The sequence below is a fragment of the Lissotriton vulgaris genome, chromosome 5 (genome assembly GCF_964263255.1).
Source record: "Lissotriton vulgaris chromosome 5, aLisVul1.2, whole genome shotgun sequence".
In the NCBI taxonomy this organism is placed as follows: domain Eukaryota; kingdom Metazoa; phylum Chordata; class Amphibia; order Caudata; family Salamandridae; genus Lissotriton; species Lissotriton vulgaris.
The window spans coordinates 1,506,637,037-1,506,651,354 of NC_141693.1; the positions used below are offsets into that span (position 1 = coordinate 1,506,637,037).

General features: G+C 47.2%; 1 protein-coding gene across 1 annotated transcript in view; it reads right to left on the minus strand.

Annotated features, from left to right (window-relative positions):
• Nucleotides 1–14,318, minus strand: part of MDFI (MyoD family inhibitor) — a 78,351-nt gene that overhangs the window by 10,836 nt on the left and 53,197 nt on the right. Inside the window, exon 3 of the mRNA XM_086923536.1 lies at nt 3,069–3,560. Coding sequence (XP_086779662.1) covers nt 3,069–3,560 — 492 coding nt within the window. The remainder of the gene's footprint in view (nt 1–3,068; nt 3,561–14,318) is intronic.

Genomic DNA, 14,318 nt, shown 5'->3' on the forward strand with positions numbered 1-14,318 from the left:
TGCGTGTACATCTGGTTATGACATGCACTTATGGAATGCTCGTTATGCAGTCCTTGTCACAATACTGGACTATAATGCTCTCTTATGACTTGGTTTGTAGTTTGGCAAATCGATTACTCCGTCACAAACATGACGGATACCCCTTCCACCATTTTAAAAGTGCATTAAATAACGGGCAACTTGCAATGAGGCCCTAAGTGGTGAAATATTCCAACTGAGCGGTCTTTTTTCATGCTATATAATCATGGTGAACTATTTACTCCTAATAACAAGTCCCTCTCGAGGGATATGTGATAATTACTGTACCTATTTCAGAATTTTCCAGTTCCTCCATTCAAATGAGGAATAATGTGCATATTTTGCAGTTTTCTGCACCAAAATGAGCAGGTCCCAATATATACCAAGCCTCCCCCGTTACATTTCAGCAGGTTTGACCTGCTGAAATTTAACAGCAAAAAACTTCACGGGTGCAGACTTGTGGGGTGCAGTCTTTATTTAACCCGTCATTTACCAGGAATAGTAATCTCTGAACATCTTGTAATTGCAAAGCATTTGGAGGTGATTGAGAAGTGGGGTCACAAAACTCTAGATCACTCGAAATCTAGTTATGGTGTCAAAAGGTAGCCCGTATTAAGGCATGCTGTCCATAGTGGTGCAACCCCGAACAAATATTTATAATTTAATATGTGTAATTGTATATTCTATAAACAAAACAAAATGTGTAAATATATGTAATGTAAAAAGAACCTGTACAGTGTAATATTTAGTACGGTCCCAATACAGGTATATGCAGGCGTCAGGCTTATGAACGTAGGTGACAACATCAAATACTACACCCAAGATTTCCATTACCCCTTTACCAAGAAAGCATTACCATTTTCATGTGGGTCACCATTGCTTCTATTTTTTCTGTTTTGCAAATACCTGAATCTCCTACCTGCCCCCACACGCCTCTGAAAGGTTCCTCACCTCAAATGAAATAGTAGCTATGGTTTTCTTGGAAATGGTATCATGGTAATAGTTTTCTTTGTTAATTTTTGACGCTATTCACAAAATGCCAGGTCCAATTGCCTGCTGTTCCATGAGGACAGTTGTCAATAATGATATTACTGATGGGGAGCTTTTACTTAAGATTGCTATTAATAGAGAACTCTTAGTCACAACATCTTCTAATGGAGAACTTTTAGTTATGATAACTGTTGATGGAGAATTTATGGGGCCTAATTTAGAATTTGTTGGTAGGTGAAATCCTCTAATTTCTGGAGGAACTTCTGAGTATGGAATAGAAACCAGAGGCTGGATTCTGTCCACAATATAATCCTTACGAACCAGTAAATTAAAAAAATGGATTCTCTTCTATATCAAAAACTTTTCCAAAACTGGGTGTCTTTTTTTACCAGCTCCAAATCACACCCACCACAACACCCATGGAACGACTCTTTGGCACAGAGTAAGGCAACTCAGCAACTCGCGCAGCTTTGCTTTGCTCCATATCTACAAGGCCATGAAAAGCCAGGTAAATTGGCTTTGCGTGGCCTTGTAGATAAGGGTCTGCACTCTGCGCTGCCGGTGTGTCAAGAAAAAGTGACGTACCGGCGGCGCAATTGGCTTGTAAATATGCCCCAGAGTATGCGAACCTGTCTATATTACAGACCTTGGCGTTTTTTTCTTGGTAGATCCTTCTCTTGGCAGTGGCCCACTCAAGCACTTTTCTTGAGACTTCCCTTGGTAATGTGTACACAAATATGTCCTTTGGGTACATTTTTATCTCAACCTATTATTTCCATAACTTGAGGCTTTAATCTTACTTGAGATCGAAAATTAGAATGGCATCAAAGTTTGGTTGATGTTAACAGAAAGTCTTAGCTCAGATGGAAAAAATGGAGATTAGGTGGCCTTCGGATTTCTGCCCACCAAGGTAGAGGGGGTTGAAGTCTCTTGCATTTCTGCCCCTTCTGTTTCTCTTCTAAGCTCAGTACATCCATTGCTTATTCACCCCATCCTCCCTACCTTCCAGTGGTGCAACTCAAAATGATGGGGCCTCAGTTTTGCAAAGAGCCCAAGATTAAGAATGCGGGTGGTCAGTCCCCTTTCATTTCCTGGTTTTCAGTGTGTTTAGAAATACTAGGTTAGGTTTGCTGCCTGATCACCTTACAGCAAACAGAAAAGTAATTTGAAATGATTTGCGACAACCTATTTCGTTGAACACCCTCGGTTACTCCAGCAGAGCACGGAAGGACCTGCCAATACAACTTTATAATCCTTTCCTTTCAGTGGCTGGGGTAGGACTCTGGCTGTTAGCTCAGGTGTGTCAGTTATTCAAGTGCATGCTTTGCTGCTTCACTCTGAATCGAATGGAACCCATTACTACCCCTCCTCCAGAAAAACACAGGTAAATCTCATTTGTTTTCTCTCATAAGGTGAATCTTATAGTTCCGCCAGACCAGCAGAGAGGAAGGAAGGCTGCTCTGGACAGTGCCACGTGCTAAGTCCTAAATCATTTCCATTAGACTTCTACCAGGGTTACCAATCCTTGTAACACTTCTTAGGGTACTTACCTCATAATTAAGCAGTTTTACCTCTTAATGTAGAATTCATCCCACAGTTGTGTAAGTCATCAACATTTCTCGAAATAAATAACTAGTTTTGCAGTTGACGTAATGTGCCACAATACATTCCGGGGAACCCCATTTCTGCTGATTTGTTGACTTGGGGAAATGCCTGCTGTGAGAGAGTTAGTGCCGAAGGGCGAGGTTTGTTTTCTAATCAGTCAGACTGGAGGAAGGAGTAACTGTTTTTAGAGTGTTCGTCTGTCTATCACTGTGACCCCACCTGCCTTTGCTGTCTGTATATCATCCTTCACTTCTCCCTTGGATAAGCCTAAGCAAACATCTGTTCACATCCCTGTTGACAGGCTCTATGTAATTTTGGTCACTTCAGTCGCGTTGATTGATGGAGTTGGAGGGGCAGCTACACATTGCAGTGAGGGTAATGACTCGCCCTTGAGTTCATCATTCATAAACCCATTAAATCACCCTGTACCTTCCACTATAAGAAGCGAGACTTACTTGTAATTGGTCCCGGGCTTGGCCCGAGGACCAAACTCTCAGGATTCCTTGGGAAATGTCCTTGGTGGCCTGTCAGTGGGATGAGCAGGGTCTGTTCCCCCAGACGTCGCTCCTCATCCACCGCTGTGGGGCGCTGTGGGGTCTTGTCTTGAGAGGGTGTCTCATCGGGAGAGCTTAGCTGGGGGCTGTGCTCGTGAGGTCTCTCCTCGGCTGAGCTCAGCAGGTTCTCGTCCTCCGTGGGTTCCCCTCTGCCTCCGGTTGGTCGGGTCTGTTCATATGAAGCTCTTCTTTGTGCATCAAAAGCTGGGCCATATGGGTTTGCATCCCCCGTGGGCTCCTGCCCGGGGGCTGCTGAGCGCTGCAGTCTCTCATCCTGTGAGAGGTCCTTTTTTTCACCCTCATTGCTCCGTCTCCTTGCGAGAGCTTCTCTGAGAATCGTGTCCCGGTTAAATAACTCTTTTGGAGAATCGTGCGCCGAAGTCTTAATCTGGCCTGAAAGAGAGAGCAAACAGACATTGTAAAAGTCGCTTGGACAGGCTGAGGCCTCCTTCTAACCCCAGTACAGAAAGCAGTCACATCTCCCTCACCAGAGCATGAAATAGAAATAAGGAGATGGAGGTACTCGCTATCCTCTTTGCAGCACAGAGATGGCGGTACCCAGCAATTAAAAGCGTTGCACCCCTGCTGAGAAGTGGTGGTCCCTTGAAAATGCAAGACGCACAGGTGCTTAGTGCATCACAGACCCAGAGCATGGACAGAAATACCCATCACAGAAAGTAGCCTCGCTCCCTTTCACCCTCTCTTCTTCCCTGCCACAGAACCGTCGGACATCACATTTCTCTTCCTGTCTTTCTCTTTCGTTCTCCATCGCACACACGAAACATGTCCTTTTTCTTAAGCCGACATGACTCCCACCCATTCAAAGAGATGTCACACTTTTTTGTTTAAATGTTATTTTAACTTAGTCGTTATGCAGTGCACATCAAAAGAACGTGGAACTACTTTTCTAATAAATGAGGGCCACAATCCACAGAGCTGCGGTGCATCCCGTCATTAACTCTAAACATTCCTTCCGCTGATCTTTCCTGGTGGTCCATCTCTGTCTGAAATCTGTAACTTGTCGTCCCACAACATCCTTAACACTGTAAACTCCCTCCACTTTAAAGTGTGGGAGATGTTATGGTACAGGCCTTTGCTGACTGACCTGAAAAGGTTTCCAGAAGGAAATGAAACCGTAGTACAGCAATTGTAACATTAGGATGGTGGTGAGTGTAAAATTGTGTACGAAAGGGAATTTATTAATTAGGGGGCATGGTAGTCCACCACAGTAAAAGGTCCTGATATAGAGCTTGGCGGACGGATTAATGCCCGTTACGGGACAGAGTAATTTACTCCACTGCTCTGATGGAATTCAACCAAATTTAGAGATGTCCATCCACCTCCGCCATTGGCAGAAACTAACATTATAGCGGTTCCTGTCAATAGTTGAAAAGTTTGATAGCTGGGTCCATTACATATGACGGCTGGCCATCAAACTTTTCCAAAGTTTTACACTTGTCAAAAACAAACTCCGAAAGCGGGAGTTTCTTTTTGGAAAATGTAAAACCAATGACCCCCACACCATGGGAGTTTTCTTCCATAGTGTGGCAGTCATTTTCTTTTTTCTTTTTACTGTTCTTCCTCACCAGGTAAAACCTGTGGGTGACATACAGAAAAAAACGCCAGCCGATCGCCCACTCTAAATTGAGTGGATGGTCGAATGGCTTGCCTCGGACAGCCTGTAGCTTGTCGGGCCTTCAGAATACTATGTGGGCGACAGAGAGGGAAAAGGCTCCGTCATCTGCAAACTGTTTATCCACCCGATCCACATAGTGCCTAACCTATTAGGTCCTGGAAAAGTTTTCAGTAATTTAAACCTAAGATTAAACCCTGGTAGCTATGGCACAGAGCAGACAGGTTTATCATAGGGAAATTGTGTGAACCATTTAGAAGTACTAAAACAGTTAAAAAGTCAAAAACACAATAAAATAAAAATCCTACTGTTGGACCTGCGATGGGCAAGCCCAGCACAAAGGGGGTAGCTTGGCTCAAGTGTCAAGGCAAGTGAAGGCTGTCGTGTTAAGCCAGCTTTGACCCAATAATATCTCCTTGAACAACCACCAAAAAGAAGGACACCACACCACTGTTGAAGAAAAATACGATTCCTTTATGTAAAAATTCTCTGTTGTGAATGGGGATCAATTGGGAAAGCACATACACATTTCTCTTGGCCACAATATCTCAGGAATAAATATCATCAATAAATAGAATAAATATCAGGAATAAATATCATCAATAAATAGAATAAATATCACTTTTTGTTCAGCAGAATAAATACTGGTTCATTTAAATAAACAAACACATGTTCATTCTGGTATCGCTGCCACCAATTAAATATGTCAGGAACATTGACTTGCAATACGTTTCAGGATGGAAAGATTACTCTTACAGTTTATGATGACTTCACTGCTAATGAATACAGGCTTCTCTGGGCACAAAAGGGTGTTGGGACTCTTTAAGAATCACTCGGGGGATAAGCGCGTATATCTACAAAGCAAGGAAACACAGTGAGCACTTCATTTACACTCGGCTGCCACCGGGTTGAGTTCTCTGTTTGCCGGTGTGGTCTAAGCGCACCCAGGGGCTTTGTTACCGCTAGCACTCAGGCGGCACCAGTTCAAAGTCTTAAGACTGACGAACGGGGCTGCCGAAGAGGTCACACAATCTTCGCGCTCAGTCAAGTAAATGCCGGTTCACAGTTCCTTTTTAACAGCGCTTCCCACCTGAAGAAACGGGCCCACCTCACATCGGCTGCAATCGAAAAGCGATTCAGTCGGGTTCAGCACTTCTCTCGCCAGTGACAGGTTCTCAGGGGCTCCACGGACCTCCCTCCGACTTCCTCAAACAGGGATGGTTCCCGCCCACGGCTACAGCCGCCGATTCACTGGGGAGGGGCAGAGACAGTAGTCCCGCCCAACGAAGGCCGGCCTTTCCCCACCTTGGCGCACCACCTCACCTCAATCTGCGCAGGAAGCACTCTACGCCGGTGGAGCTCGGAGACTTCCGAGCTCCTCGCTGGAGGCGTCTGTCACACAAGGGGTACAGAGGACGCTCGCGGTCGCGGCGAACTTGCTCTCGCCTCGCAACCCGAGTCGGTCGTAATTCAGCACTGGGGAGGCGGGGAAGGCACACGAAAAACGGCCACAGTCTTTTTGGGGGTGACGAGGCACTCGCTGGGCAGGCGCTGTAGGCGCGAGGTCACCGCACACACGGCTGACTGGAACGCCAGTCAGGATCCACGCCAGTGACTCTTGCTTGCTCTACTGCCCGTGCTACCAGCTGCCTCAGGGGTCAACAGGGCAGGTGTCAATCTGGTGTCAAGTCTGGAATCTCCTTCTTCACCTAGATCTGGAACATCATTATCCTATCTAGTCTTCTGGTCATCTAAAATGGCCGCCAGGGACTGGACCTTATATAGCCAGTGCCCTGAGGTGCTGGCTCGTGCCAGTAGGTTCTAGAACCTCCTTTGGGCTAGGCCAATGGCATGGCACTTCTGGGGTATTTGGGACCCTAACAGCCACCATACTGGGGTTCTAGAGCAGCCATTTTGTGCACCTGAGGGAAATAAGGTAATTCCTGTCAGGAATGCGCGCCAAATACAAGGGCGCCAAAACCTTGAAAGGTCAAGGTTCATGGAGGCTCCATGGGGAGTCACTCACATGAGGAAAATGGATGGCCACCATTTTGAGGTCATTCATACAGGTTGCCAATCCCAGTCTATAATGTCACAGGTTTCGCCAGGTGTCTTGTAAATAGGTGCCAAAAACCTTGTGAACAACTGGGCGTCAAGGAACATCTAGCCCCATGAAACAGGACACAAAAGGTCCTGGTAGACAAAGAAAAGCGACAAATTTTGGGAGTTGCAGGGGAACAAAAGAAATCATAGTGGTGAGGGGACTCTCAGAAGCAGACGGGTCTAACACCCACTACAAGTTATACAAATAGAGAAACATTTAATATAATGACACCAAAACAACAAAAATCTAATAAGGGGAAATGGAGATATGATTTTTTAAATATTTAAATTTAACGATTTTGGGCCATCCACAATGGAGCATAGGTGGGATACACTGAGCACGTTCTTTCCAGTCGAAGACTTCGCCTTCTGACCAAGGGCCTGATTTATATCTTAACGGTAAAGATACACTGTTTCGATGGAGTATCCTTGCCGCCAAGATAATGTTCCGCTGCCCTATTTAAATGGAAGCGGACCCCTGACGTGACCACGGTGTAGACTGCTTCCTCTTTATCGTGGTTTCACCCCTCCGATGGCCCAACAGAGCACTGGCAGCCGTTGTGGGGCAGCACCTGGCAGGCGTGCTACACTTCTACAGCTTAGGGCATTTCACTGTAGTGCTGTAAATAGCCCACCTTACTCCCACCACGTTCTAGGCTGAGGGCGCATTCGGAAAGCGTGGTGGCAGGCCATTGTACGTCCCCTCTGAGTGTCTGTGAACACATCTAACTGTTGCTCCCTGCATTGTTCTGGAAAATAAACCCCGTTTCAGGGTTTCTAGGGACTGTTTATGTTAGCTGATGAACAGTGAGAGGCTCAATTGCATCTGCAAGGCGATCTCTGCCCTACACCCTACTTGGCTGTTTTACTCTTCATTGTCTACAAGAGAAAAGCAAGAACGCCAGAAAATAACTTTTATTTTGCATTTCATAACCCTCCACTTTCGCAGTAGGACAAAGGATACCATCATTTGTCTTTTTTCTTCAAACAACAGCTTGTTGCATTGCAGGCTTGTAGTTTTGCTTTTAACAGTTTCTTCATGGGCTCAAAAACACAGCATACAAAGTGCTATTGGCTAAAATCCCAGGATTAGCCACTTTGGCAGCTATGTTTTAAAATGTTTAGTCAGCTTTGTTTTAAATTTTTACAAAGTCGACTACTCCATTAATAAAATGCTTGTTTTACATAATTCAAAAGTAAATGTAGCTCACATATTTTGTGAGGTTTTACTCTTTTACTCTCATTATGCATTTAAACAAACATTGGCAGTATGAGTCTTTATTTTCTTCTGTGTAGCATCCCAACACAAAGTTACAACATGGATAGCAGCAGCACAACCTTCTCCACCACAAATAATAAGTTGAGGACATGTGGCAGTAGTAGAAGTGGGAATGTATATGCTTTGAGACCGTCAACCACATGTCCAAAACCAGAGCATCTCCTGCCGCTCTGCCTGTACCACTAAGGGAGTGGTAGTGAAGCGGTGACATCCGGGTCCTAATATTCTGAATAGCCCCATTTGTGTTGTATCCTGTCCAGAAAGTCAGTGAAGTGGAGGCTTAGGAGAGCAAGGCATAGCTGAACTTGGAGCGCCCAACCTGCTGCAAGTGTCACTGACTGCCACTTTACTGTATAGCTGAAGTGTGAACTTTTACGTAAAGAAGTGTTTTTTAGATTGTTTCACTTTAGCACCTTAAATTATATCACTGCAATGTGAGGCCTTCATTCGAATTAGTGAACCACATCATTTCTGCTGTGACAGTTTCATTTTGACTCAAGAGGCTTGTCAGTTGTCTTGTTTCTTCTATGAAGAAACATTAGGGCCTTTAGAACCATAAACAAGACAAATTGTTGTACAAGTGAAATATTTAAAGGTGCTCTCAGATGCGATGATCATGGAAAAGAAGACACGGGGAAGAAAAGTAGCCATCTAGGGTCAAACTGTTTTGTCATACTTGGAAGCCAGAATTGAAACCAGGTTTACTTATTAGAAATTGTGCAGTTCCGATCCTGGATGGGTATCACATGCTTTTCCTTCTACCGTATTGACATTTTGTTAGGTGCACAGATACATCAGAAATAAATGTCCCAACGCTGGAAACGAGGGTAGAATGGCCCAAGAGACAAGTCAGTTGTCTAGTGCCACCAATACAAGGCCTTTGTTGTTAATGATGAAGCAACATTATGGTCTATTACATATGAGAAAGGTTTTTGTACATTGCACATCCAGAACTGTATTATTTCAAGGTACTCTCAAATGTGTTGATCATAGAAAAGGAGGCAGAGGGAAGAACACTAATTGCTCAAGCTGGGCAGCTGTGATTGAACCCAGAGCCTCTGGGTCAAGCCTCCACAACTATTGTTTGCCCCAGGTCCAACAACATCTTCTGAGTCACCTGGGCATGTTATGCATGTGCTTGAAAAATATCCTTTGTAATTTTAGCAGATATGGCAGCGGCATTCTAAACACACCTCTTCATAGAACAGGTGCACCTTAGGCAAAACAGTGCAAACTTCCCGACTTCAGAGGACAGGTACAGCTAGAGCAGTATCAGCACAAACCTATCTCCTGACAGAATAGTCATAAATCGGGCAACAGTAACTGAAGACTCTGCGTTGTCTTTTCAGCGTTTCTCAGCGTTTTTTTGTATGTTATATATTGATACATACGTTATAAAATTGCAACAACATCAACTATTGACTTTCTGTCTACACTCATTTTGAGTGATTTCTGCAGTGCATCAGGACTTACAAATCATCGACATTATTTGTTTAAGTCTAATTAGTTTAACTGAAGCCAACAACCCCTTCAACATTAAATGCATTAAAGTGCTTGGTGCGCGGCTCCCCTGGCTAGGTTTGACGGCACCCCAGGGAGCCACGGCGCACAGTTTGGGAACCACTGGCCTAGCAGTTGTTAAGTCCACCACCAGGCCAATGGTGACTACTCCATCCACCAAATTTGAATCAGGCCCTTAGTCTCTGAAATGGATGTCAAAATTCTCCAGAATGTTAGGCCAGCAGCCTATATCTAATATAAGGGGCATATTATTAACGGCCAGCGATAATTATCGCTGGCCGTACTTAGCAATAGGAATATTATTGCTGGCTATCGCTGAATATTATCGCCATGATAACGCTATATTTACAACGCATAGCGCTATGGCGATAATATTTCAGCGATAGCGGTGTTTTCAATGGAACATCACTGGTTTTCCAGCGATGTTCCATTGAAAACAGCAATAACATTGCTGATAAGACCCTGTGGTCATATCAGCATAATCCATTTCCCAATAAAAGTATGCCTTAGTCAGGAATTTAACAGACGTTAAATTCCTGAATTAAGGCTGAGGTAGCGCGATTTTTTTTTATCGCTGCACCTCCTTGTTAATATCGCAAAGCTGCCTTCACAATATTAATGTGTTGTTTTCACAGCCATGCCTCATTTGCATCTCATTAGCGATGCGAGGCTGTAAAAAAACGGGCTCTACATCAAGGAAACACGCGCTAGCATGTCCTTGATGATATTGCGATATAATTATCGCCGCTTTTCGCCCAAAAACGGACGCTAAAGCGGCGATAATTATATCGCCAGCCCTTGCTAATATGCCCCCCAGTTCCTTCAAAGTCGGATAGGCGCTGAGCGATGTCCAGCTGTAGCCATTGGTTTTGGCGGGAAAAGCTCAGAGCAGGAAAAGCCACATTTCGTGCAACAGAAATCCTCTCATCAGCCAGATATTTTAGGCACCTTTGCCGACTCCAGATTTCTACCTTCAGACTTAGGGCGAGATTTAATGTAGGCTCAGCCATATTCAAAGGCTTTCCTTTCAATGTTCCATCCCCATTCACTTCAAAGCATGGAAAAGAAATGTTTTGTTCAATTTTTACAGCTGTACCGTCAGCCCAGATTCTAAAGGTGGAGAACAGGAACACTCATTTTCTGTATATACTGGAGGGCAGTGGAGCAATTGCTGGATTGAAAATGCTTCTGGCCATCAAATTCTCAAATAGCTGGCTTTACAGGAACCGTTTGATTCTTTCTTTGTCAGGGATCTATTTCTGAGTTGGATTTGTTACTCCTTATGCTTACGAGCCCATTTTTTGAAAGGAGCTGTTTACAGAAAGCAGCCCAGGGCATGGTAGCTGAGTTAAAATAATAAATTATACAGGGATAGTGAGAGTAAATTATACAGGGATAGTGAGAGAGAGGGCGAGATAGCGCAAACATATAATTATAGCCGAACAAGACAGCCTAAGTGTTGGAGAGTGAAGTGAGGCGGTGAGGTGGGAAGGAGGGAGGTGGGATAGAAAGGTTTAAAAGAGAGTTACAACGTAGAAAAGAGAGTATAAAGAAGGGCAGGGACAAAGGAGAGCTAGGGGGAACAGTAGAAAGTGAGAACAAACCTGGGGAAGTTTTATCTAGTGTGTAGTGTTGGGCCTAAGGCCCACATGGCATGGAATGACAGACGCTAACATGCTGTAGTTTAGTGAGACAACTAGCCACGAGCACGTGCACCCGGGCCCTTTTATTAGCGGGGTTACATCACTCGTGACACCCGTGATAGATGGGTGTGGGGGTGCAGTGTGCCCAGCCCTCGAGGGAGTGGCTGGCATGACAACTTCCTGCGGGACACTAGAACGTGTCTCGCAGGACACTACATTCCTCCCCAACTTTATTGAGGAACAAACAAAAATGCTAATCCAACCTGTGGGGATAAAACAAACCGTTAACTAGTTACCACAGGTTCCATCAGTCTCTAGAGTCAGGTGGTAGGACGACAGCAGACCTGTATCAGTGACTTGGCTTGCAGCAGAACCTTCTCGGCAGGCACACGTAGTTTAACCTGAGGGGCTCAGGACACGACCGGTGGCTGGGAGACGTCGTCTGCATGCCGACAGTTCGTTGACGGTGATATGTCTTGCTGCCTTGCCTGGTTTCCACTTTGCTGACGTCTGTGATGGTCCGTGGTGGGTTCTAACAGTTCATTGAAGTGGGCTGTGTCATAAAGATGGATGGAGTCCTACAGGAGAGTTCACAGAGGTGTGGCTGGGCCGACTGTCCTTGTTGAACGGCTGGGCTGTGACCGGAAACCTGTCGGTGGGGCAGAGTCTCTACTCGCTCTCCTGCCTGGGGGGGGCCGTTGTCGGGGTTGCTGCGGGACTGTAGGAGGGCTGCGCTGAGGGCTGCTTGTGTGCCATCTGGGGGCAGCTACAGGACCGATGAGGAGCCGTTACTCAGTCGCACGCCCAACTCCCACGGGTGGATGAGCCTCGGCCAAGACTTGCCTTCGCTGCCACGGTTTCGGTGCAGGCCAGGTTCACAGGTGGCCTCTGGTTTCTTTTGTCTGCTTGTGTGGCGACGGTGCAGGACTCCAGTCCGCCGATCTTCTGGGAGTGATGATGTTTGACGCAGGTGATGATGGCTGGCGTGATGTCGGTTGCCAGCCATGTGGTGACTTGGGATGACAGGTGGCGGTGACTTGCTGGCAGTGTTGGATGGCCGGAGGGACTTGGCAGCCATGTGCCTCCGCAGGGTGAGCTGGAGTGTCTGTGGAGGCTTGACACGCAGAGTGTGGGGATTCTCTCTTGCCTGGCTTGGGGCCACTGCCGACTCCATCTTGAGGCGGTGTATGGACGGACACTCTGTGCTGATCTTCACCCTTGGCATCTGCGGACAGGAGCAGGGATGCCGCTTGACTTAGACTGCCGACGCTCGGGACGGACGGTCTCCTGGGGAAGCGTTAGTATGAGATGCGGTTGGCGCTTGCTGCGGCTTACGTTTGGTTCACCCATGAGGCTGTATCCAGGGATGTCAGTCCACCTTGGTGGCTGTCTGGAGTGTCAGGGTGTGCTCTGGGCTAGCTGTGAGTCCTCGGTCTTCTCCCTTTGTTGGCTTGTTCAGCCCACCTTTGCTCATCCGGTCTTCGGGGTGACAGGGCTGTCAATCTTCTTCTTTTCTTCGAGGGTGTTGCGCTGGGACCTCGAGGCGGCGCTGTCATGGCGCCGGCTTCTGCCTTTGCTCTGGCATGCTTGTCTGGACTAGTCACTTGGTGATGTGCTCCTTGCCTGCTGGGCGACGTGACGTCCGGTCGCGTGTCGCTGTTCGGTGGAGCGCATGGTGCTGTGGTGGCCTGCCACGTGGGGTGTGCGACTCCGCTCTTGCCAATCTTGGGTCGGGCCGACTCCGTCTTGAGGCAGTGTGAGGGATGACACCGTGGGTGGTCTTCGGCCTACAGCAGGGCTTCGCTGGGGCGGTGGAGACGTGGGTCCTCTCCTACCTGCGTTCAACAGTGTTTCTTTGTGGAGAGGTCTCCTGGGTGCTGTCTGTGCAGTCAGGAGCACTGGTGCTGTTTTCTGCGCGCTTCTGGCTTTGCGTGTTCTGTGCATGCTCGGTCTCATTCCTGGACGCTTTTCCTTCTGGTACTTGGGGTGCCTGTGGTGTGGTTGGCGGTGGCGCCTGTTCACCAGTGGGGGCGGGTGATGCGACCTTTTCACTGGCGGTGGTTTTGGGCAGCCACGTGGGTGGTGTGTGCTCTGCATCAGTCTTTCTCATGCTGTCGACAGGGTAGTTCCTTTGATGGAATGCCGTTTATGGCTGGCCTTCTCGTGATGATGGGGCTTGTGTTGCAGGCCCCTTGGCATCGGTGCTTGGGCTTGGTCAGCGTTGCTTTGGCTGGAGAATTGTCAGGCTTTCCTGAGAGCCCTTGGTGCTGCGCTGCAGTCTTCTTTTAGGAAGTTGGAGTGACTTATTGTGGTGACGTGCAACTCACCCTGCTTTTGTGCGTTTCTCTTGGGGTTTGCCGTCTTGCTTGGCTTCTTAGCACGTTCCTGTGCTGGGTCCGTCCCGGGCCCCTGGTTGCATCTCTGGCACCCGCTGGCTGCATGTGGTGGCAGATCTCAGCAGACGGTTTCCGCAGATGTTTTGCTGTTTCCTCATCGACATGCCGAGAGTGGCTGACGTGTCCTGAGGCTTGATACTGTGGTGATGGGGGAGCACTCTCTTCTGCACTGCAATGCCTTGTCTTACTGCCTGGAGCCGAACCACTGCAGGTGTCACTTCCTTCACCTTGAGACTCCTTTGGGTTTGCGGTGTTCCTGTGGATGTGGCTCAGGTAGGTGCAGAGGTAATGCTTGGCCGTGTTGGGCTTGCCTGATGCAGGAAGGCGTGTTGCGTCCCACAGCCAATAGGTGGCAGTACTGTATTGAAATCTCTTGGCAGTGTTTGCCTGGGAATTGTGGGCTTCTATTGTCCGAAGGGTGCCGGTTTTTGGCAGCGTGCTGACTTGGTGCCGGACTTCAGCAGGCCGTGATGCGCAGCGCCGATGATTGCAGGTTGTGTGGTCGTGCGCAAATGCAGGCATCAATCCCTCTTGTGGGGAACTGTGGCCTAAAGGAGGTGAGGGCTTGAGCGGGTG